Consider the following 26,381-nt stretch of genomic DNA (forward strand, 5'->3'; position numbering starts at 1 on the left):
AGACTAACTGGTTTATCGGAAATTATAAAAATGTGCAGGTAAGCTTTATTAATGCTGTTCTGTGCCTAACTGTAATGTTTATGCCAGACACACTTATATACCCTGCAGAAATCTTTGTGAAATACTGCTGAACAATCAGCAGAAATATGCAGGCCATCTCATGAAACAAATTGAGACTATTTTAACTCGGGCAATATAAGATTATTGTATTGACAGTGAAGGAGAGTAGCAATTCAAGACTGAACAATTGGACTTCTATTGACACTCATGCTTGCTTTAGTTGTATAGTTTTTGTCTACCTTTTACATATGAAAATCAACCTATTGTGGTTTAACTCCAACTGTCAACTAAGCACCACACAACTGCTTGTTCTCTCCCCCTTGGGTCCTATGGAGGAGACAATCCAAAGAGTTAAAGTGAGAAAACTCATGAGTTGAGATAAAGACAGTTCAAGAGGTAAAGCAAATGCAGTACATGCAAGCAAAGCAAAACAAGGAATACATTCAGTACTTCCCATTCACAGGTGAGTGTTCAGCCATCTCCATCATGTGCTCAGCAGGGTTCAATCATATTTTAACAATTATTTGGGAAGACAAACACCATTACTCTGAACGTCCTCCCCGTTCTCCTTCTTCCCCTAGCTTCATATGCTGATTATGATGTCATATGGTATGGAATATCCCTTTGGGGTCAACTGTCCTGAATGTGCCCCCTTCCAACTTCTTGTGCACCCGAACCTACTCACTGGTGGTGTGAGAAGCAGAAAAGGCCTTGACTCTGTATGAGCACTGTTCAACAATAACGAAAATATTCTTGTATCATTGTTTCCTGGAATCAGAAGAAAAACTTTTCTAAACAATATTAAAGTAGTAATATAGAAAGCAGTTCTTTAATGAAAGCTTTTAGGTGCACAAAATATAACTATGCACACACATGGTACAGGATTTCTACAATTTTTTTTTACAATTTAATTAGTATATCTTGCAGGTACATCCAATAGGAGAACACTTGTCCTGGTAATCCACCCCTGGGTCTGCCCCTTGGAGATTCTCCAGGGGCTTCTTTGCCCTATTTCCTGTTATGTCTCCTAAGTTATGGTACAAATCAGTGTCCTTGTTTGAAATTATTTTCTTGAAAATAAGACTAAATAGAATTTCAAGAATGCAACATAGCTACTGTTCTAAAGTGTGAAAAAGGATAAGAAGGTGCTAAAAGCCATAAAACTATGTATTAAAAATCTACAAAGCTACAAATACAGTAATTTCATGGCCATAAGGTGCACCGGACTATAAGGCGTACCCCCCGGGATTCGGTAAAATTCGCAACTTTGTAGATCAGATAAGGCGCACCGGACTATAAGGCGCACTTTTTTTTTGCAGCGAGGCTCTGCACCCAGCTCGCCCCGCTTGGTTGCTGGCCGAGGCCCCGCCTCAACCCGGCAACCATTGGGCCCCTGGGCCTGCCTCCACCCGGCAGGGGCGGTGCCGCAAGCTACCGGGCCCCCCTGGACCTGGCAGCCATGGGCCCCCGGGACTGCCTGGACCCGGGAGGGGGGGTGCCACGGGCCCCCTGGCCCACCTTCACCCAGCAGCCATGGGCCCCCGGGACTGCCTAGACCCGGGAGGGGGGGTGCCACGGGCCCCCCTGGACCTGCCTTCACCCGGCAGCCATGGGCCCCCAGGACTGCCTAGACCCGAGAAGGGGGGTGCCACGGGCCCCCTGGCCCGCCTTCACCTGGCAGCCATGGGCCCCCTGGCCCCCCCCACCCGGCAGGGGCGGTACCGCGGACCCCTGGGCCCGCCTCCAACCAGCTGCCGTGGCACTTCCGGCTCCCCCCACGGCTCACAGCTCACACTTCCGGTTTGGCAAATGTCCCAACTTTGTACATCAGATAAGGCGCACCGGACTATAAGGCACACTTCCAGGTTCGAGGGAAAATTTTAGTCAAAAGGGTGTGCCTTATAGTCGTGAAATTACTGTATATGAAAAAACTAAAAATCTTTAGCCATCATCATCAGCACTACTTTCAGGACAAATCCAAAACATAGTCCCATACTAGTTACTATGAAGAACATTAACTCTATACCAGACAAAAGGCATCACATCTCTGATATGTTGAAAGCCTCAGTTGTGTAACATACTGTACTGTGATAGAACTCACTAGCATTTTTGGTCAAATGTGTATTCATTGACCACACACCTGTGATTTGGATTCAATTTTTGTCTTTTTAGTTAATGTGTTCAGAGCCTTTATTTTCTCCTTCCAATGTCAATCTTCCTTCAAATAATAGTCAGGTTTCTATGACTTTTGCTTTGATGGGCTCTTTACCTTTCCAGACATAATGAACTGGTTCTGCTGTGGTAATATGCCTCAAATTACATTTGGGTATACTTAATTAGTGGGTAAATGGAAAATGTATCTAATATTGAAGACAAGAACTAAAGTTTAGGTGTGAATGAAGAAGTGATTGTAGAGACTCAGAAGAGTAGTAAGAATTAGTGTAAATGTTATATTTTAAAAAAGGGCTATAAAGGTCACCTTTGCATAACCTTTGTGTTTGAGTGAGGGATTTGAATCAGGAAAACAGCTACCCAACCTCCTATAGCTTGGTGATTTAGGAGATGAGTTGATGCTGAGGATACAGTGACATTCATATGGAGGATTAACATGTCCATTGATTCCCCTAGACTACTTTCCTCCACCTTTAACTTTCACTGAAATAGTACTCTCATTAGTCTGTTCTGTATTGCATCTAATATCCAACGCAGGAGAACATCACATCTCCTGATATACGGGCTTCAAGGAACCTTAACTGCTAGCTGAATAATACAATTCTGCTGCTGAAATCAACTGGCCATGACTGCTCGCTGCCAAGTATATTTCTGAGAGTTCACATGTACCCCTTTGTAATGAGACCAGATTGAAACCCTTTGACTGAGAGTACCTCAAATGCTATTTTTTTCCTTTTATTTTAGGCAGAAAAATGTATTAAGAATTTACCTCTTACTTAAAGGGAGATGAAGGCAGGGACAAAGGATGTTTCTTCACATCTGAAAAGGGGAGGGAAAAAAAGAGTTCAAAAACCTACAATGTTAAACATAACTTCAAATTCTGGTACTTAATATCTTTGGGATTTGCTGATGGCAGCATTCCCTGAAGAATACAGCAATCTATTTGTCAGTAAAATGTAGCTAAATTTAAACTGACAGCCATCTTATTGATATGCAAATATTTTTAGATTTCTATGCAATCCTGTATCTCTTGGTGTCGTGGTTTGACACTGACCCAACCCCAGGCACCCAGGAGAGTCACTTGCTCACCCCCCCGCCCCCTACAGCTGGGCAGAGAAGGGATAAAGGGGAAAAAAAATTTCATGGAAAAAATGTTTCATGAGTGAAATAAGGACCGGGAGAAAACACTTCAAGGGAAAAACAGGCTCAACCTTAAGTTGCAAAGTGAAATTATTACTAACAGAATCAGAGGAGGATAATGAGAAGTAAAATAAGCCCTTAAAACACCATTTCCCCCCACATCCCCTCCCCCCCATCCCACTGACAGCACAGGAAGGCAAGGCATGGGGGTTTTGGTCAGATCATCACTGAGATTTTCTTCTGCTGCTCTGGGAGAGGGGTCCTTCCCCTGTGAGACCATGGCATCCCTCCCAGGGGAGACATTTCTCCATGAACTTCTGCAGCGTGGGTCCACTCTCAGGAGCAGCAGCCCTATTGCACCGGCTGCAACGTGAACTCCCCCACAGGCAAACAGTCTTCCCAAAACTGCTGTGACGTTGGTCTCTCTTTCCACAGGGTGCTGTACTCCAAGGACAGGTTGCTCTATCCTGGAAGCACAGGCCCCCTCTCTCCACTGGGTCTCCCACTGGATCACAACCTCCATAAGGCATTCACCTGGTCTGGCATGGGCACCTCTCCCATGGGTTGTCAGTGGACCTCTGCATTCCCTGTGGATACCCCCTGGGCTGCAGGGGGACAACCTGCTTCACCATGGTCTTCACTACCACCTGCAGAGCCAGTCTCGGCTCCGGCACCTGGAACACCTCCTCCCCCTCCTTCTCCACTGACTTTGTTGTCTCCATGTTGTTTTCCCTCACATGTTCTCACCTCCACCTCTTCTCTGACTAGAAGCAAAACCTTGTGACTTTGTTTTGATTTCCTTCTTAAATATGTTATCACAGAAGAGTTACCAGCCTCTCTCATTGGTCCAGTTTTGGCCAGCATCATGTCCATCTTCACTACCATTCGCCATTGACTCTGTCGGACATGGTAGAAGCTTCCAGTAGCTTCCCACAGGAGCCATCTTTGTGACCCTCCTGCTACCAAAAACCAGGCCATGCCAAACCAATACATGTGCTAATGATCATGTGGAAAATAAGTTTTAAATTCCAAAGTACAGTATTTTGTTTTACCTTACATGATTTTATTTGCTAAGCAGTTAATTTTGAATCATGCATGTTATACATATTTACTGTTGCTAGGAAAATGTTTAGATGTGAAGCTCCAAAGAGTGAGGGTTTCACAACACGTTCGTAACTCAAATTAATGTTAGTTTTAGAATAATTGGATTGGATCAACCAGTTCAATTTCAGATTACGAATTAAGATTGTGCCCTGGTTTCAGCTGGGATAAAGCTTATTTTCTTCTTAGTAGCTGGTACAGTACTGTGGTTTGGATTTGAGAATAATGTTGATACTGCAGCAATGTTTTGGTTGTTCCTGAGCACTGCTTACCCTGAGTCAAGGACTTTTCAGTGTCTCATGTTATGTCAGTGAGGAGCTGCACAAGAAACTGGGAGGGACCATAACCAGGACAGCTGATCCAAACTGGTCAAAGAGATATTCCATACCATAAAACATCGTGCCCAGTATATAAATGGAGGGAGTTACCCAGAAGGCAATCACAGATCGGGGATGGGTTTGTGGGTTTGGTATCAGTCAGAGGGTGGTGAGCAACTGTATTGTGCATCACTTGTTTTTCTTGGGTTTTCTCTCTCTTTATTGTTATTATTATATTTTACTTTTTTTCAGCTAATAAATTGTTCTTATCTCAACCCATGCGTTTTACTTTCTTTTTTTCTGATTCTCTTCCCCATCCCACCAGTCTGTGGGGGGAAAGTAAAACAAGCAGCTCTGTGGTACTTAATTACCAATTGGGGTTAAACCATGACACATTGATTTAGAATAATGAGGCTATTAAAAGACTTTTGAGAAGATGGGTGTTTTAAGTAGTACTCATCCTGCAACATGCAGTGCAACAAGATGGAGTTATACATGTATTGATGCTCAGTAGTTTAAAGGGATAGATGGACGGCGAGGACTGGGTAGGTCCTGGGACAGGGTTGAATCGATATTAAGAGGTGGCTGTCTTTATATGACTACAGCTGGGTGCTGATTTTTGCTTTAGAAGTTGGCATTTTGCTTTTATATAAATACAGTAATTTCACGACTATAAGACGCACTTCTGGGTGACGGTAAATTTCCAAACTTTCCCCACATATAAGACGCACCGGATTATAAGGCGCACTTTGTTTTTGCAGCGAGGATCCGCGCTCAACAAAGTAACCAATAAGTAACGGAATTGTGCGAGCCCCGCCGAGCCCTGCTGGGCCACACCGAGCCGCGCGGCCCCATGTGGCCCCGCGCGAGCCCCGCCAAGCTGTGTGACCCCACGCGGCTCGGCTCGCACTTCCGGGTTGTCAGCAAATTTCCAAACTTTGTCTATATATAAGGTTCAGCGGATTATAAGGCGCACTTCTGGGTTTCGATCAAAATTTTAGGCTTTAAGGTGTGCCTTATAGTAGTGAAATTACTGTACTAATGCACTTGCCTACCCTATGCAGGAACACATACAGAAGTTCTTAAGAAAAAATTATCATGTAAAGTGAAATGTGTACATTCCAGTGGGAACAACTGACAGATGAGTTGTGTGCAACAGTATTACATAGAAATCAGATTGATTACTTTTACTCTCTATCCTTCAGGGAACAACCCATCTTCAGCACCCGAGCTCACGTCTTCCAGATTGACCCAAACACTAAGAAGAACTGGGTTCCCACCAGCAAGCATGCTGTTACTGTGTCCTACTTCTATGACAGCACAAGAAATGTCTACAGGATAATCAATTTAGATGGTTCAAAGGTAAGCTTTATTTTGGAGAATTTGCTTGCTGATTGACTTTTTTATTTTCCAATCTAATGTGCTTCATGTATTTTATGAGATGTTTTTGTTCAGTAACAGATTATTGAAATGTTAAAATGGTTGTATTGCTTCATTATGAATTTTAGGTGTTTATTGGAGAATACTATTTTCCTTGCATTCATATTTACTTTGATATATCTGTTGCTGAATTTAAGCAATGACCGGTTACTTAATTAATATATTGAGCAGTCTAAGAAAGTATTCCCTGTGAGATGCACTAAATAGTTACAATAACCTGTTTTCATCTCCACATTCAATGCTTTTATCAGTATCATTGGCTTCAGGATTATGAAATATGCATTTAGAGCCCATAATCACTTAGTAAATCATAGAATCATATCATAGAATGGTTTGGGTTGAAAGGGAACTTAAAGTCATCTAGTTCCAACCCCACTGCTATGGGCAGAGATATCTTCCACCAGACTTCTGTTGTATAATCTTCCAATTTTTGCTGTAGAGAATGTGGTGATTTCCTCCTAATAAAACTTTCCATGGTAAACTTTTATCAAAACTCAGTTGAGCTGGGGTTTTTTGTAGTTGGCTTGTTTTTTGGTTTTTATTTTTTTTAATTAGGAAAGATAACATGTTGAGTTCCTATTGTAAGAAACCTTATCTAAGAAATTAATTTAGAAGACTGGGAGAAAATATTTGTTTGTTTCTTAGGTTCTAACTCAAATACAGTAATTTCACGACCATAAGGCGCACCGGACTATAAGGTGCACCCCCCGGGAGTCAGCAAAATTCACAGCTTTGTAGATCATATAAGGCGCATCGGACTATAAAGACGCACTTTTTTTTTGCAGCGAGGATCTGCCCCCAGCTCCCCCCGCGTGGTTGTTGGCCGAGGCCCCGCCTCAACCCAGCAGCCATGGGCCCCCGGACCCGCCTGTACCCGACGGGGCCAGGCTATGCCTGCCGCTGCTCGGCCCCACCTCTCTGGGGCTGGGCTATGCCCACCGCTGCTCTGTGCAGCCTCCCCGGGGCCGGGGCATGCCCGCCTCCGCTCCGTGCCACCTCCACGGGGTCGGGGCATGCCTGCCGCTGCTCGACCCCACCTCCCCGGGCCCCCTGGGTCCGCCTGTACCCGGCAGGAGGGGCACCGCGGGCCCCTGGACCCGCCTCCACCCAGCAACCATGGGACCCTGGGACTGCCTCCACCCGGCAGGAGGGGCGCCGTGGGCCCCTGGGCCCACCTCCACTCAGCTGCCATGCCCCTGCAGCCCCGCCTCCACCCGGCTACCACGGAACCGTGGCCCTGCCTTCACCCGGCAGGAGGAGTCCTGCCGGTTTCCCCCATGGTTTGCAGCTCACACTTCTGTGTTGGCAAATTTCCAAACTTTGTACATTATATAAGGCGCACCGGACTATAAGGTGCACTTCCGGCTTTGGGACAAAATTTTAGTCAAAAGGGTGCGCCTTATAGTCGTGAAATTACTGTAACTGCAAATGACATGTCAGAAATTTCTGCAGTAAGGACATTAATGTACACAGAGTGTAATCAAAAGGTATAATCTTTTCAAGAGACTTTAATTTTTAACTTATGGAGATGTGTCAGCTTACAATGGTTGGAACTAAAATACTTTCTTAGACCTTAGCAGTATTCATAGAGATTTCTTGGCTATTTATTGAGAACTGAAAACAATTAATTTGCTAAATGACATGCATGTGGGTGCTCACTTGCAGTGGCTCAAATGCTGAGCAGAAAGACAGTAAGTGGTGGCAACTCATGCATATGTCCACTCAGAGTGCAGTAAGTAAAGCCTGAGAGTGTATTGGGTTTGTGTGGCAAGGTTTTGGGGGTGGGGGGGCTATGGGGAGGTGTGAAAAATGAGGTTCACTATATTGGTAAATTTTAAAAGGCTTATTAAAAGACAATAAGAGACAAACAATAAAGCAAAAGCTTATACAGCCAGTGCTTGACATTCAGACAAGAGTCCACACTAACTCAGAAAACACTTCGTTAAATTCACCAACATGTTGCATATTCATAGATCTTCATGCATTATTCAAAATTATCCCACCCAATCTGTAAATCAACATTTTGTTAGCAGAAGAACAATAAATTCCTTCCCTGGGGTTCTGGTGTTCGATAATCCAAGAATGTGAAGTGTTTCCTGATTATCTTTTTTACCATTCTCTGAGTTAGTTACATGAACAAAAGCTTTTTACATCACCATGTTATAGTCCAAGAAAAGTATATATTTATCACATTACTATTTCTAAGTTTTGTTAATAGCAGAACTAAAAGAAACTATTCATACAGCAAAGTTTTCCAACATTATGCATATAGCATTCATTTTAATATTTGCGAAAAACCAACAATATAATATGTACTTATAACGGGGTGACTTCTGTGAAAAGTTGCTAGATGCTTCCCCTGTGTTCAATAAAGTCAATGCCAGCCGGCTCAAAGATAGACCCACTGCTGGCCAAGGCTGAGCCAATCAGTGACAATGCACCTTTGTGAGAACATATTCAAGGATCAGGAAAAAAAACCAAACCTTGGCAACTTCAGCTGGAGAGAGGAGAGGGTCCCAACATGGCACCCTCCACAGAAAAATGTGTGCGGAGAGAAAAAAACAAAGATGGCGGCAGCCCTCCCCCTTCTTCCGGCTACATGTGGAGAAAGAGAACAAAGAGAGAAAAAAGAAAACCAAATGCAGAAAAACTGAACATCCGCAAATACAAAAATCTCCCTCTTCTTCCAAGCAATAACCAGCAGGGAACAAGGACAAAACAAAAAGAAAACCCGGAGTCCAAAAACAGTGAAATATCGTTATTATCTCTCTGGTGGCAGCAGCTCCCCTGAGAAAGGCAGCAGAAACACTCTGGAAGCTGGAACTCAGTCAACAGAACTCATGGAGGGACTTTGCCTTCTTCTTGGCAGAAGCAACAGGCAGTTGACTGGGACGACTCAGAGTCTATGCCTTCCTGCTTTGACCTGGCACTGCTGGTGGGTTGAAACAACCATATGGAGCAAGGCTGTTCAATTCTTAGTGGAATGTTGTGGCTGTAGACAAGTGTTTGTGGCATTTACCTTGGAACAGTCTAGGATGGTATCTTTCCTCTTGGAAAACTCACCTGAAGCAACCCCCTTGGGAAAAAAACAAAAGAAAACCAAGGTGAGCCTCTGCCTGTGCTGTCTCAGTTCTCTCTCTCTGCAAGAACAAAAAGAAAATAGTAAGAGTCAAGAGCCCGATGCTTGAGCAACTGCTGGCCCCGCAGTTCTATTTCTGCCCACTGGGTCTTAAAAAGACAGTAACAATTTCGGGCACAGATACATATGAAATACAAAAACATTTTGGGTTACACAGGACATTATTCCCCCCCCTTATTTTATATCATCTCCCTAATGCCCAAATTATTACCTTTCAGCTATATACATATATACATATAGCTATACACAAATGCAATTATTATTTCAGTAGCCACTGACCATTCCCCAGGATATGGATTAAGATAATTTGGTTAATGAATGGTATAATGGGAGCAGTCCATTCTCATTGCCCGTGCTATTTACGACATGCAGTGTGTAACGTCCCGAAAACTGGCTCAATGACCCTCTTAAAAGGACTTACAGGTTTTTATGCACCCTGAGTTAGACGCATGGGAGAAATACCAAGATATTTTCAAGAGGTCAAAACAACAAAAAACCTTTACTGGCAACTTCAGAAAATCAGAACATTTTGGTAAAAGTTTAGAGCAGAATTCAATCAACATAAAACATTTCACAGAGCATTAACTTAGTCGATTCAACTTAGCAAACTCCAAGCCCATCCAATCTAAAGTTACTCAAAACTCTGAGAATAGGGAATTAGAAGAAGGAGAAGAAAGAGAGAGAAAGAGAGAAAGAAAGAGAGAAAGAAAGACAGAAAGAAAGAGAAAGAAAGAAAGAAAGAAAGAAAGAAAGAAAGAAAGAAAGAAAGAAAGAAAGAAAGAAAAAGAAAGAAAGAAAAAGAGAAAGAAAGAAAGAAAGGAAAAGATATGGAAAAGAACAAATATAGCTAGGTTGCAGCAGGGTCTCAGCTGATATATAATCCAAGGAAAGATTGGGTCAAGACGTGCTCTTTTAATGTTCTGGGTTATGTACCTTTTGGCTTTCCTGGACCCCTCCCTCAGGTGGGACTTCTGGTCATTTGGCCACTCTGGGGCTAGATTGGGGCTTCAGGGGTGGGGGATGGACCATTGCCTCCAGTGTGCCAGGGATTGGCATTCAGGGCAGGAGCTGGGATATAGGTCTGGGGGTTGGGGTGTGCAGAGCAGTGCATTGCCTCATCAGAGCAAGACACAACCTGCCTCTTCCCCCACACATGCACTAGAAATGTTTCAAACCAGTAATCCTTCCAGTCTCTCACACAGTGCCATTCATCAGTGTTACATATGTAATTCACCATTACAGGCTGTTCTCACCCAAAGTCAAATCCCCCTGAGGTACACAACATGTTTCCCCTCCCTCTGCATTACCCACCAAGTGCAATTGTGGCTGTCGGGGTCTGGGGGCCAGACCCCTGGTTGCCACGATGTACCCGGATAGGGAGTTCTGCAAAGAACAACTTCTCGTGGTGTCTTGGGCAGGCTCAACCACAAGGTACCCATAGGCAAGCAATGCCTGAAATTCAGACTATCAACTCTTATAGTGATTTCAGCTCTAGAGTGATTCCGCTTAGCTTGCTAGATACTTTCACCACCGCAGAGAGAAGAGACCGAGTATCCTGGGGTGACGTTATGGTGGCCTGTATCCCCAATCGTGTGTCCTGTTTAAGCAAAAGTTTGTTTAGTCTACTTATCAGTTGGTTCCCCTCCCCCATGTCTGTGCTTGGGAGGCTTGCTGCTGCTGCCGCTGCTGCCGCTGCTACTGCATGCCAGCCGCTTCTGCTTGCTTCCGCTTGCTTCTGCTAGCTTTAATTTGTTTCTGCTTATTAGTTAGTAGTCCAATCTCTTTCTGTGGACTGTTCTTTTTTTTTTTTTTCCCCTTTTCTTTTCTATATACTCTTTAAACCTGTTTGGACCGGACTTGGATCACCGAGGGACACCGGGAACCCTGCAAAGCTGAGAACTGCAGCAGTCATCTAGCCCGGAGACTGACACTACCTACAGGAGAAATTTTCCTGAGTTTGTCACCCTCCTACACCAGTGAAAAAGTTTTTTTTGTCATCAGGGGTTGTTAATTTTCCTCTCTTGTGTTGGGAGTGTTTTGTTTAATTAATAAACAGGTTTTTTCCACTTTTATTCCTCTGAGGAAGTTCTTCCCGAACCCGGTGGTGGGGGAGGAGTCTTGGGGGGTTGGTTTGTTTGTTTTTTTTTAAATTTGTCCTAAACTAGGACACCGAAACAAACTGTGTGGTGTTCCGCAGGGTTCTTTATTTTACTGCGAAGGGTCCGGGAACAGCTGCAGTCTGCTGGACTGGGCTCAAGTGGGGATTCTTATAGGGTCAGAGTGGCTTGGGAAAAGGACCAATAACTTGTGGTTTTAGAAAATATGGCAAATGATTTTACAAGGAGATAAAGCGGGGGGCTTAGAAGTGAGGAATGTTTCTTAGATTAGTCACTCTAACTAAGCAATTCTTATCTAAGGAATTTCTCTCCAAGGAGGTCTCGCTGGGGTTTCTGCTTCTTCCACATGTAACCAGGTCCACGAGCAAAAACAATCCCATGGATGAGTTTGCCTTTGCTTGAGGTGGGATTAATCCAAACCATCTTCCCTAACATACCTCTCATATGCACCACAGGGACTTTGCTGTATGCAGGAGTTCAGATTGGGCAGGGTCAGCTCAATTAGTAGAACCTCTGGAGTTGACTAACCAGGTAGCCTTTGCTAAGTGCAGATCCCACTACTTCAAAGTCCCACTGCGCATTGCCTTCAGTGTGGCTTTTACCAGTCCATTGCACTGTTCAAATTTCCCAGGAGCTGGTGCATGATAGGGAATATGATACAGCCACTAAATGCCATGTTTTCTAGCCCAGGTGTTTATGAGGTTATTTTTGAAATTAATCCCATCGTCTGACTCAGTTCTTTCAAGGGTGATGTGTCACCACAGAATTTGTTTCTCAAGGCCCAAGGCAGTCTTCTGGGCAGTGGCCTGAGGCACAGGTTATATCTCCAGCCATCCAGTGGTTGCTTCTACCACTGTAAGCACATAGCACTTGCCTTGGTGGATTTGAAAGAGTGTGATGTAATTGACCTGCCAGGTCTCCCTATACTTATATTTTGACAACTGTCCCCCATACCACAGGGGCATTACAAGGTTGGCTTGCTTGATCGCAGCACACGTTTCACAGTCATGAATTGCCTGGGATATAGTGTCCATATTTAAGTCCACCCCTCACTCACAAGTCCATCTGTATATTGCATCTCTTCCCTGATGACCTGGGGCATCATGGGCCTACTTAGCTATAAATATCTCACCTTATGTGGCCAGTCCAGCTCTACCTGTGACACTTTGATTTTGGCAGCCCGATACACCTGTTAGTTGTTATGGTGCTCCTCATTAGCCCAACTCTTAAGCACATGCGCATCCTTATGACAGACTTTCACAGTCAGCTTCTCTACTTGGGCAGCAATGTCTTGCCACACTTTGGCAACCCATATGTGTTTTCCTCTGCACTGCCAATCAGTCTTTTTCTATGGTTCCAGCCACCCACAGAGACCATTTGCTACCATCTATGAGTAAGTGCAGAGCTAGAGTGTTGGTCACTTCTCTTGCTCAGTGATGTCCAAAGCCAGCTAGACAGGTTTCAGCTCTGCAGTCTGACTTAATCCACCTTGTCCCTCGGTAGCTTCCACAACTCTCCATGTAGGGCTCCATACGGCTGCTTTCTGTTTTCGATTTGTCCCTGTGATACTGCAAGAAGTTGTTATCAAAGGATATGGGGGTTTAGATAAGTCCTTGACTTTTGCCCAGGCCTCTGGCAGCAGGCAGTAGCTTTATTGAGGTGGCCAGCACCCCAAAACTCACTCTCGTTCACAAGTTCTTTAATAATGGCTGATTCAGTCTATTAAAGAATGAATTGTTTATTTAATAGACAGAAAACTAACAGACATAAGACTTTACTACTACACAGGAATAAGGTTTTGTACAAAAGAGAAGCTACTAGTAAATATATACTGAGCAAAGTTAAAGGTACCTATTAATGCTACAGCTAACGAAGAAATAATATAACTTAGGATTCAATATATCTTACCATCCAATGTTTGGTGAAGCACACATTGAGATACTTTCCCTCAATCCCCAAGGAAGTAACCACAGAACCTGTGTCCATACTCCAGGGAGAAGTCTTCCACACTTTCAGGGTGTGTGTGTGTAGAAGACTTCTGCCTCTGTGATAACTAGTGTGTCTTTTATAGTTTGTAAAAGAGTGTCCCTTATTCAAGAATATTTTTTTTATCTCTTCCTATATGTGGTCTCCAGACTCAGATGTTGATTCTTAGCTGAGGTCTGAGTCTTTTTGGCACCAGAGATGACCCCTTGCTGGGCCTATCAGCCTGGGTTATCTTTGGCTTGCTGTTCTTCAGGTCCTCACTTGAAGTCATTTTTCTTTTATGTCACAAACTAGAAAGGATTTTCAATCTGGTTCTACTTTGGGATGTGCATCCCTCAAAAATCCAGGGCACCTAGGAAAGCCTGTGTTTCCTCCTTACTGGTTGGTGGGGTCATAGCTATCTTATTGATCACCTTTGTTGGAGTCTGTCAACCTCCGTCTTGCCACTTCACTCCTAGGAACTGAATTTCCTGGACAAGTCCCTTGACTTTGTTTGATGGCAAAACCTGCTTTCAGGAGAATCTGGATTATTTTCTCCCCTTTCTCCAAAACTTCCTCTGTCATGTTCCCCCATAAGATGATGCCATCAATGTACTGCAAGTGTTCCGGAGCCTTACCCTCTTCCAGTGCAGTCTGAATTAGTCCATGGCAAACGATGGGGCTGTGCTTCCACTCCTGGGGCATCTGGTTCCACATGTACTGCGCATCCCTGCAAGTGAACACGAACTGTGGCCTGCACTCTGCTGCTAAAGGAATGGAGAAAAATGCAATAACAATGACAGTGGTGGCACCACTTTGCTGCCTTGGACTCCAGTTCATATGGAAGTGCCAGCATGTCCAACAGGGCAGCACTCAGTGATGGTGACTTCATTCAGGTCACAATAGTCCACTGTCAGTACCTACTCTCCATTCTACTTATGCACAGGCCATATGGGGCTACTGAAGGGTGAGCGAGTCTTGCTGACCACTCCTTGGCTCTCCAGTTAAATGTTATGGAAGGAGATAACGGAGTCTTGGTTCACACTGTATTGACAACAATGCACTGTAGTGGTGGTGATCGTTACCAGTTGTTATTCAACCCTCATGAGTCCTATTGCAGAAAGGTCTTCTGAGACACTAGGCAAGGTGTTCAACTGTAATGCCTTCTGTCTCCACAGCAGCTAGACCTAAAGCCCAGTGAAGTCCTTTTGGGTCTTTGGAACACCCATTCTTGAGTTGACCTATGCCATGAATACACAGGGCTTCTGGACCTATCACAATGCGGTGTTTCTTCCCCTCCTACCCAGTCAAGCTCACCTCAGCTTCCAATAGAGTCAACTGCTGAGACCTCACTGTCATCCCAGCAATAGAAACAGGTTCTGTCCCCACATATCTTGATGGTATCAGAATGCATTGAGCACCAGTGTCAAACAAAGCCTGGTATTTTTGTGCTTTCAGTGTGCCAGGACGTTGGATCCAGAGTCCAATAGACCTGATTTTCCCTGGGCTCTACCTGGCTAGAGGCAGGGGTCCTCTAGTTCTATTGTTCCCTCCCCGAACACACATTCTGGAGGTCCCTTCGAGGGGATCAGACATATCATCCTCTCCTATGCCTGGGAGCTTGGTCACAGGAAACTGAAGCTACATTCATTCCTGCAGAGGTCCCTCTCTTAGTAGTTTCTTCTTTTAGCTTATGCACCTGTGCTGTTAGGACAAAAGTGGACTTTCCATCCCACCTTCTCATATATTCCCCATGATCACAGAGGAAGTGCAACAGTGGTGGGTGTTTTTGCATCACTTAATTAGTGGTTTGTCTCGGTCTTTTCTGCCTTCAATCACAGCCAGGATTAAAAAATACATGAAGGAAACAGATTTTCTTGTGTTCGGGCTTGGTTGTTTATTAAAGTACAGAGCGTTTCACAACACTTCTAGCCACCTACTAGAAGTGAGTAAAATGGTGACAGATCTAGCTGCTACAAGGTCTTTTAAAGTTAAACAGTCCAATAGAGAATTAATGCCTATATTATTTATCCTTTTAACCCAATAACTAACTTCCCATGACCCTCAGTGTGACACTAACTGTTCAACCAGAAACTACTACATGAAACCCATGAAGAAGAAGGAAGATGAACACTGAAAGAGAACCCACCCAAAATCCTCCATCTTGTCCCATACCTATTACTATATAAAAAGCTCAAATGTAAAACCCATCACCATGTGAAAGCACACATTTTTATTTTAACTACACACCCATGACTTTAACTCCATCACTCAAATTTGGAAGCCTTCTCCAAGGCCTCAGGTCAAAAGCAGTGTTCTCCAGGTGGGTCAGTGTGAGAAAGCTCAAAAACCTCAGACTTCTGGGATCCAACCTCTCCCCCTTCTGTTTGAACCATGAACACTGTGTTGACAGCTTTGTCAATCCTCTGGTGGATACACTGAAGTAGACAAGGCACAAATACTATGACTACTAGATAACAATCAGCACATACATGCCCATTTTCAAAAAATTTTTCCACAATGGTGTGAGACTCAGCCAATTAGATTGTCCAACCATGATCCTTATTTAACTCTGAGTTTGGAGATACCTTCCTGCAATTGTTGGGTACTTTTATGTATAGATACTGAATGGTCAGAAAGATTCATGCAATACATGACATCAAAATCTTTGCATCCATGTCCATGCAGTAACAAAAGAAAATCAATCGCTGCTCAGTTTTGCAGAACTGCGCATCTGTCACCTGAACATCAGCTAAAAAATCACTTACTGTGAGATAGCACGAGATCGCTTACTTAACCAATAACCTAGTTGATCCAATTGCTTCAAGGCTGCTCCTGAAGCAACTTGGGTCCCAAGAAGAGCTACTATAAACCTTCTCCCAAAATTCCATGCTCTGGAGTTTTCATCACAATTAGGTTTATATTCATCAATGAAACTCTTTTCTCTACGTTTGTGTTCTTCAATCATTTTTACATGAGGTGTCAGCAAAGTACATTAATTTCACAATTATTAGTCACACCATTTTGACTAAAGTTTCGGTCCCAACCCGGAAGTGCGGCTAGTAATCCGGAGCGGCCAATATATGAACAAAAGTTCAGAAATTTGCCAACCCAGAAGTGCAAACCTTCAGCAACCCCGAGCCAAACCAAGCTTGCCCCGCCCCGAGCGGGGCCAGGGCTGCCCCCAGCAGCCGCGGGGGAGCTGAGCCGGGCCAGGGCAGCTCCCGGGCCGGAGAGGGGGAAGTTGAGCCGGGTCGGAGCAGCTCCCCGGTGGGGGAGGGGAGCTTCCTGACAGCGGCGAGGGAGCCGGGCTGAGCCCGCACGACCCTGAGCCGAGTCAGTAAATCCCGCGATTCTGTTACTAATTGGCAACTTTGCGAAAGTTGCACGCGGTTCCTTGCTGCGAACAAAAAGGCGGTTTATAATCCGGTGTGGCTTATATATGGAGGAAGAACGAAACGTTGCCGACACCCCAGAAGTGCGGCTTATAATCAGACATGGCTTGTAATCGTGAAATTACTGTAAGTCTTTCAATGCTACATGGACTACCTTTGACCTTTGATGGAATGACAGGTCAAACTCTATCTCCACAAATGAGAAAGATCCCCCATGGTAACTGCAAAGGGATACGATTGAGTGCAGTGTGCAAAACTGTTGTGAAATTACACAAACATGTCACATTTTTGTACACAATGTGATTTGGAGTGACATCTGTAAATTTGTCTTTGTTTTGACCCAGGAAAATCAAATATCTTACAAAATTCCATTTTCACTGAGCCAAGAATTTCTAATTCTTGAGGTTCACAGGATGCCTGAGGAAGGAATTTTGTCCAAACACTCCATTCCTCAGTGGGATTTGCAATGAATCAAGAAAGATCTGGAGAGACATTTCTTGGAATTGGCCAATTGTCCAACCAAACAGGTTGAGAAAGGCTTTTCTGGACTTGAATTTGTCAGACAAATGGTGTCCAGGCCTGATGCATTTACCAAGGTCACCCAAACATTGTCTTTAGGTTGACTCATGGGCAAGGTTACATTACTAAAAGCAAAGAACAAAGTAATAAGGCATGAATATAATATTTAAGTTAGTTTCAACAATTTTTCTTTTTGGTTTTGTTTCCAATTTGTGAGATACTGAATTACAGTAGTTTCACGAATACAAGCCGCACGGATTATAAGCCGCACCCCCGGTGCCTCGACAATGTTGCTGTCTTTGTCAATAGATAAGCCGCACCCCGAATATTAGCCGCACTTTCGTTCGTCGCGAGAATCCGTGCGCAGCTTTCACAAATTGGCCAATTAGTAACAGGATCGCGGCATAGCGGGCTTTACTGGCTCGGGGCGGGGCCAGGAAGGCTCGGCCCGCTCATGGTTGCCGACGGGGCCGGGTGGCCCAGCTCAGCGCCACGGCTCGGCGGGGCTGGCCGGGTGGTGCTGCCGCCGCCGCCGGGCTCGCTGGCCCCCCTCTCCCGTCAGCACCGCCCCGCTGCCGCGTTCGCTCGCCCGGCTGGCAGGGCTGCCGCTGCCGGGCTCGCCGCCCGCCCCGCTGCCGCTTTCGCTCGCCCCGCTGCCGCTTTCGCTCGCCCCGCCTCGCGAGCGCCGCGCCCGCCCCGCGCCGCGCCCGCCCCGCCCCGCGCGGCGGCGCTTTCGCGAGCGGCGGCGCTTTCGCTCGCCGAGCGGCGCTTTCGCGAGCGGCACTTTCGCGAGCGGCGCTTTCGCGAGCGCCGCTTTCGCTCGCCGAGTGCCGCTTTCGCGAGCGCCGCTTTCGCTCGCCCCGCCGGCAGGGCTGCCGCCGCCGCCACCAGGCTCGCCGGCCGCCCCCTCCCGTCTGCACCGCTGCCGCGTTTCCTCGCCCTGGCCGGCACTGCAGGCCCCCGCACCGCCGGGCTCCCCCACGCTGCTGGCCCCGATTATGCTGGGCTTCCCCCGCTGCCAGGCAGCCCCACCCGCCGGCCTTCCTGCTTCTGCCATGCTCCCCTGCACTGCTAGCCCCAGTTCTCCCGGGCTCCCCCGCCCTGCTGGCTCAGGCTCTGCCGCCCTCCCTGCCCCGCCCTGCTGGCTCAGGCTCTGCCGCCTGCCCCCCACACTGCTGGCCCCGCCTCTGCCAGGCTTTCCCACCTCAGCCGGGGCCGGCCGGGCTCCAGCTTGGCTTGGGGCTGCCGCGGGCTCTCACTTCCGTGTTGGCAGCTTTTAGAATTTTGTTAATAGATTAGCCGCCCCGGAATATTAGCCGCACTTCCGGGTTTCCACCAAAATTTTGGTCAAATTGGTGCGGCTTGTATTCGTGAAATTACTGTATTTCTTTTTCAAGGGCCTCATACTTCATATAAAATTCTGAATCATAACGTGATCCATACCGCGTTCTTGGCAACAGTGCTCTACAATATCAATGATTCCCACACTTTTTGCATCAACATAAAACCCAAAGTTCACAGCCTTTGCATGTGGGACAGAAGATGTTTATCACTGAGACTGCAGTTCACGTCTGCACGCTGATTTCTTTGCTTCTGGGGTCATCTGCTGTGGGAACCCAGGATATTCCCCTGGTTTCCCTGGAGCCTGTACGGGGGACTCAGAAGCCTTGGTAAGGTGCCAAAAATCCCTGTGAGTTTGATCTGAGTCCCTGGAAGAAATTACCATCTTTATATACAGAATTACAGAGTCACAGAAATAAGTAGAGTGGAAATTGGTGTATTAAAAGGTAGAAATAAGTAGAGTGGAAATTGGTGTATTAAAAGGTAGAAAAATAAGGTTTTAAAGATTGTTTATATTAGGGGGTTTTGGACACAAGATGGAGGATTTGTGGCATAGTAAGAAATTCTTTCTTCTTCTTCATTGCATCCATCTTTTGGGTTAGGATGCCAACTCGGGATTGGTGAAGGGAAAACTGCACGGTGTAAAGTGGGTATAAAGTATTGGTGATTAATTGTAAATAAAGTAGACGTAAATTAGGGTATAAAAGATAAGTCCTGCCCCAGAGGGCAGGAGAACAGCCTTGGATGAGTTGCAGAGTGGACCGTTGTAAGGTAGACAGAAAATTCCTTAGATAAGAAAGAATAAACAACCTTGGAAACCTCAGAACATCAGCTTTTGAGTCTTCTTTCGTGCCCTGCTGCGCCCTGACTGCAAAACAAGAACTCTCAGACCACCCTTTAATGTACAGATGAGTGATCTCTGACCATAAAAGAGGTTGCCACCTGTCACATTTTGGTGTCCCTGGGTGGGCGTGAAGTGGGTTTCAGCGTGGCCTCAGCGTGGACGTGAAGTCGGTGAAAAGTGAACGTGAAGAGGACCAGCATGAAGAGGGCGAGCGCGCAGTGAGCTCGAGGTGGCTTCACAAAGGTGAGCACTGTCGACTGAAGACATCCCAGAGGCAGGCACGCCAGAGAAGGCTGCAGGGAAGATATTTTGACCTTCGCTGAGAGGAAGACAGCTCCAAGCCAGAATCGGAAGGGAGGAAACCCGGGACTCCTCTCCTGTGATCTGCTGGCCAGAGACCAGGAGGAAAACCAGCAGTCACTCGACCTTTCGTAGTGCAAAGACCAATCACAGTATGGGGAAGAGACCTGTTGTCACAATGGGGCATGAGACTGGAAATGGATTTTTAGTGGGGGTCACTGTGGCACTCACCACTCCAAAGTTAACTTGGAAAACTGATAAGCCCATTTGGGTGGATCAGTGGCCCCTGGAGAGGAAGAAATTGAGTGCTTTGAAAAGTTTAGTGAAAGAACAGTTACAAAAAGGACACATTAAGCCGACAAATAGTCCCTGGAATTTTCCAGTGTTTGTCATTCGGAAGATGACTTCTGGACAATGGAGGTTGCTTCATGATCTCAGGAAGTTGAATGAAATCATGGAAGAAATGGGACCACTTCAACAAGGACTTCCTTCACTCACAATGATTCCAAGAGAATGGTCGCTTGTGATCATTGATCTCAAGGATTGCTTCTTCAGCATACCACTTCATCCAAGTGATGCTCACAGAATGGCATTCTCTGTTCCAAGTCTAAACAGGGAAGAGTCTTTGGAAAGATATCATTGGGTGGTTTTACCACAAGGCCTCAAGAATTCACCAACAATTTGTCAGTGGTATGTGGAGCGAACTTTAGCTCCGGCAAGGAAGAAATATCCAGAAGCAAGGATCATTCATTACATGGATGATTTGCTCATTGCAGCATCGACACAACAAGAGCTACAGAAAGTTCGTGATTGTGTGATTGAAGAAGTGCAGAAGGTTGGATTGGAGATCAGCACTTCCAAGATCCAAGAGATCGCACCCTGGAAATACCTCGGATGGAAAATCACAGAGCAAACAATAAAGCCTCAAAAAATAGAGATCAGCTCAAAGATCAACAATTTACAAGATCTACAGAAACATCTTGGAGAGATAAACTGGATGAGACCAATCTTAGGAATCACAAATGAAAATCTTGTTTAATCTTCTGAGAGGATATAGTGATATTAAATCTCCTAGGACTCTCACACCAGAAGCTCAAAAGGCTCTAGAGAGAGTTGTGGAAATTATACAGCAAAGACAGGCACATCGTTATGTAGACTCACTACCCTTTTGTTTAGCGGTGTTGGGGGAGCAGACACAGCTATATGGCTTGATCTTTCAATGGGACGTGTCTCAAAGAGACCCACTTCTAATTATAGAGTGGATTTTTTTATCTTACAGGTCCCCAAAGACAATTCTTACAAGTCTAGAAATGACAACTCAGATCATAATAAAGGCAAGAACTAGGTTGCTGACAATGGCAGGCAAAGATTTTTCAGTAATATATTTACCATTAAAAAAGCAATATTTTGATTGGGCAAATCAAAAATTGCAAGATTTAGCGATTGCATTGTTAGATTATACAGGTATTTGTACAATTCACTACCCAAGCCACAGGATGTTAAAGGCAAAAGTAAGTTTCAGGGAGAAACCAAAAATAAGTGAGGAACTGTTGGAGGGAATCACAGTATTCACTGATGGTTCAGGCAAGACTCACAAATCGGTCATTACATGGCAAAATTCTGCTACAGGAGAATGGGAGTCAGATGTGAAAATAGTACAAGGCTCACCACAGATTGTGGAGTTAGCAGCAGTAGTCAGAGTTTTTGAGTTGTTTCAACAACCTCTCAATTTGATCACAGGTTCAGCATATGTAGCTAATGTAGTTAAAAGATTAGAAGGATCACTTTTGCGAGAAACAAGCAATGAAATTTTGTATTCATACTTATCATGTATGAAGACACTGCTGGAAAACAGAGCACATAAATGCTTCATCACACACATTAGGGCACATTCATCACTCCCAGGTCTTTTAGCAGAAGGGAATGCTCAAGCAGATAGACTAACTATGTCGGTTTTGCAAACATTGCCGGACATCTTTGAGCAGGCAACATTAAGCCATGCATTTTTTCATCAAAATGCGAGAGCATTGATGGAGTCTTTTCACATTTCAAAAAGTCAGGCAAAAGAAATTATTCAGTCATGTCCGGATTGTCAACTTGTGCAACCACCAACCTCTACGGGAGCAGTCAACCCGAGAGGATTGCAAAGTCTTCAATTATGGCAGACAGATGTAACAAAGTATCCATCATTTGGAAAGTTGAAAAATATTCATGTGTCAGTAGATACATTTTCAGGAGCGATTTTTGCATCATTACATACGGGGGAGACAGTACAACATGCATGTAGGCATTTTTTACAGGCATTTGCATCATTAGGAGTTCCACAAGAAGTCAAGACATGATGGTCCAACATATATTGGAAAGGTACTGGACAAATTTCTGAAAAAGTGGGGTGTCAGGCATACATTTGGCATTCCACACTCTCCCACAGGTCAGGCAATTATAGAAAGGACCCATCACGCTCTGAAAACACTGCTAGACAAACAAAAAAGGGGGGAGGCAGAGGTTACGCCTCACATGCGGTTAAATAAGGCTTTATATATATTGAATTTCTTGAATGGTTCGTTCTCAGAACCGACTCCACCGATCATAAGGCATTTTACAAACGATACAAGGGCAAAGATAAAGGAAAATCCTTTAGTGTTAATTAGAAATCCGGAAACAAGCCTGATTGAAGGACCTTTTAAACTAATTACTTGGGGGAAGGGTTTTGCTTGTGTCTCCACAGAGAGAGGGCCGAAGTGGGTGCCAGCAAGAAACGTGAAACTGTATCGTGTTCAAACGCAAGCAGATACAGTCCCTGGAGGCGGAGAGGAGAGTTCACGGACAGAACCAGAAGCAGAGATCATGAACTCCTCTTCGGACAACACATAAAGAACTTAAGGACTGGGAATTGAAAATGTTCATTCCAATGGTTTTATGTCTAATGATGCTGTCTATTGCATTAAGCAATGGGGCAGATTTACCAATGATGCAACCAAGGGAGAATGTTTGGGAGAATTTGACTCATGCGGCAGGTTTAGACACCATATGTTTAACACATTCCAAGCCAAAGAAGCCGTTTACAACATGCTTGGTGGGATTGCCAGTGAAAGAATGGCCAATTCCAAAAGGCATTCCTCCAAAGGTGTTGCAGGCTGTGTCGACACCTGTGGACGGATGGAATGTGTGGGTTCAATTTCTTCCAGTAGCTCCTTTCGAACCTCAAGAATTAGAAATTCTGGGGTCAACAATGATGGACTTTTGCATAAAGTTTAACATTTCGGGAATAGCAGAAAATAAGACGTTAGACGTCACTCCAATTCGCGATGTATATAAAAATGCTTCTTTTTGGTGTAATTACACTAAGGTATCAAACAAACCATCCTTCCGAGTTCCAACACAATTGCCAAGATGAACATTTTTCATATGTGGGGACAGAATTTGGCCAGGTATCCCTGCAAACATAAAGGGAGGTCCATGCAGCATTGGGAGACTCTCACTGTTAACACCAGTTTTGAAAATTTTGAAAAAGTTAAAAAATAGAAATAAGAGAGTAATTCAACAATATGATCAGGATTGTGATGATAATGTCTACACATGGAACAAGGTACGGAGAATCGCAACAGCGATATTCTCACCCCAGATAGTTTCAGGGGCGGCCTTGGCACAATTGGATCATATAGGTTGTTGGCTCAGCAAACATTCTAAAGCAGTTTCACTTGCACTGAGTGACTTTTTAACGGATGTCGACAGTGTAAGGAGAATCACTCTTCAAAACAGGATGGCAATTGATTATTTATTGTTAAGTCATGGACATGGATGTGAAGAATTCGAGGGAATGTGCTGCATGAATCTGTCCGATCATTCCAAATCAATTCACGAAGATATAAAACATTTACAGGAAGGTGTGACCAAACTTGGTAAAGTTACAGGACCGTTGTTGGATGGTGTGTTTGATTTTTTTAGCTTTTCACCGTTGTGGAGGGAACTTTTAAGGATAGGATTTTATATCTTGGTAGGACTCGTAATTCTGTTGTTTGTTTTGCCATGCGTTATTCAATGCATATGGCGGGCTATAGACAGGACAGCCAAAGAGGTTCTTTTAGTGCAAACAGAGGGGGGAGATGTGGAAACCCAGGATATTCCCCTGGCTTCCCTGGAGCCTGTACGGGGGACTCAGAAGCCTTGACAAGGTACCAAAAATCCCTGTGAGTTCGATCTGAGTCCCTGGGAGAAATTACCATCTTTATATACAGAATTACAGAGTCACAGAAATAAGTAGAGTGGAAATTGGTGTATTAAAAGGTAGAAAAATAAGGTTTTAAAGATTGTTTATATTAGGGGGTTTTGGACACAAGATGGAGGATTTGTGGCATAGTAAGAAATTCTTTCTTCTTCTTCATTGCATCCATCTTTTGGGTTAGGATGCCAACTCGGGATTGGTGAAGGGAAAACTGCACGGTGTAAAGTGGGTATAAAGTATTGGTGATTAATTGTAAATAAAGTAGACGTAAATTAGGGTATAAAAGATAAGTCCTGCCCCAGAGGGCAGGAGAACAGCCTTGGATGAGTTGCAGAGTGGACCGCTGTAAGGTAGACAGAAAATTCCTTAGATAAGAAAGAATAAACAACCTTGGAAACCTCAGAACATCAACTTTTGAGTCTTCTTTCGTGCCCTGCTGCGCCCTGACTGCAAAACAAGAACTCTCAGACCACCCTTTAATGTGCAGATGAGTGATCTCTGACCATAAAAGAGGTTGCCGCCTGTCACAATCTGCGTGTGTCTGCGGCCGATAGGGTTTCACATTTTTTGAAGGAATCCACTTCGGACCAGACCTGTGGAGACACAAGCATAACCTTTGCCCCAGGTTATTAGTTGAAATGGACCTTCAGTTTTTCCTGTCTCCAGATTTTTTATCAAAACCAAAAGATTTTCCTTTAATTTTGCCTGTATTGTTTTAGAAAAGTGTCTGATGATCAGTGGATCAAAGGTGCAAAGATTGCACCTGAAAAGGTGTCCACTGAAACATAAATATTTTTTAATCTCCCAAAAGATGGGTATTTTGTGATGTCTCTTTGCCACAACTGCAGACTTTGCAATCCTCTTGGATTCACTGCTCCAGTGGATAGAGGAGGTTTCACAAGTTGACAATCTGGATGAGCACTTACGATTGCTCTCACCTGATCTCTGTAAATGCGAAATGCCAGCATAAGTGCCTGTGCATTTTGATGAAAACATGCATGACTCAACTTTACCTGCTCAAAAATGTTTGGCAAGCTGTCTGCAATTGGCATCGTTAATTTGTCTGCTTCTGCATTCCCTTCCATCAAAAATCCTGGGAGAGAAGAATGTGCCCTGATGTGAGATATGAAGTATTTGTTCTGTGTTGTAAAATTAGTTGCATACATGAAAGATAACGATACAAATCATCATTATCAATGTTCTTCAAAAGTGACCCTTGGATTCTTTTAACTACATTGGTATGTAAACTGAATCTGTAATTAAATTGTGGGGTTCCTGAAACAATCGAAATGCTCTGCCCACTGCTACTAATTCCACAATTTGAGGACAACCTTTTACCTTTTGAATATTGAACTCCTATGTCTTTGTTTTGGATTTTGCCATGTGTGGAGAGTTAGGGACATGCGTGCGGAAGATATCGTACTGTACGGTCAGTTAGGACACACCCCTCTGCAGTCAGACCTTTGCCCTGTACCTGGTTGCACCTAGCTGACGTAAGCAGGAGGAAGTGACACTAACTACCCAAGCTATAAAAACCCTTGTGACCCCTCAATAAACGTAATTTTGCTGTCCACCACATTGGTGTCAGGAGCATTTGGACCGAGTGGCCCTGTGGTTGGGCCACCGTGCCGGGCCTGAACCAGGTCGCCACACCTTGAGAAGGCGACAGCCATGTTATAACTGATTTATGTGTTTTTCCTGAACGACTGGTAAATAACGTTATTGTGTCCAATAGAACTTGACTCAACATGGGTTTTTCCCTGAAACTTAATTTTTCTTGTAACAATTTGTGACTTGGAAAATGAATTGAACAAACACCTGAATAATCTAGCAATGCAATTTGTTATTCCTCTGATTTTTGCAATGCCAAATCAAAATATTCTTTTATCAGTGGCAGATAAATTGTTTTAAAATCTTTGCCTGTCATTGCTAAAAATCTTGTTCTGGTCCTGATTATAAATGGTGTGTCATTTATAACATTGTAAAAATTGGTTTTGGGGATCTGTAGGACAAGAAAAGCTACTCGATGATTAGCAGAGGATCCTTTTTTGAGGTGTCCCATTGAAATATGAAACCATATAATTGCATTCTTTCTTCCAACCCTGCAAGAAAGAATGGTTGTGACATTGAACAATGATGTGCCTTTGTTGAAGGGCTTCAACAACTTTGTCAAGGACCTTTTGAGCAATCTCCATTAATTTGAAGTTTTCTTATGGATGACTGTTGTAACACAATACCCTAATGCTTTAGGAATGGTATGTCCCTTTAACCCTGTAACCCCTACAAGACCAATGGACTGACCCCTG

At 44.4% G+C, this 26,381-nt stretch overlaps 1 protein-coding gene across 1 annotated transcript in view; it reads left to right on the forward strand.

The window, feature by feature from the left end:
• Positions 1–474: 474 nt before the first annotated feature.
• LOC117005054 (homer protein homolog 1-like) overlaps positions 475–26,381 on the forward strand; it is a 58,849-nt gene continuing 32,942 nt past the window's right edge. The window contains exons 1-3 of the mRNA XM_033076283.1: positions 475–523; positions 642–669; positions 5,996–6,152. Coding sequence (XP_032932174.1) covers positions 475–523; positions 642–669; positions 5,996–6,152 — 234 coding nt within the window. The remainder of the gene's footprint in view (positions 524–641; positions 670–5,995; positions 6,153–26,381) is intronic.

The sequence above is a fragment of the Catharus ustulatus genome, chromosome W (genome assembly GCF_009819885.2).
Source record: "Catharus ustulatus isolate bCatUst1 chromosome W, bCatUst1.pri.v2, whole genome shotgun sequence".
Taxonomy (NCBI): domain Eukaryota; kingdom Metazoa; phylum Chordata; class Aves; order Passeriformes; family Turdidae; genus Catharus; species Catharus ustulatus.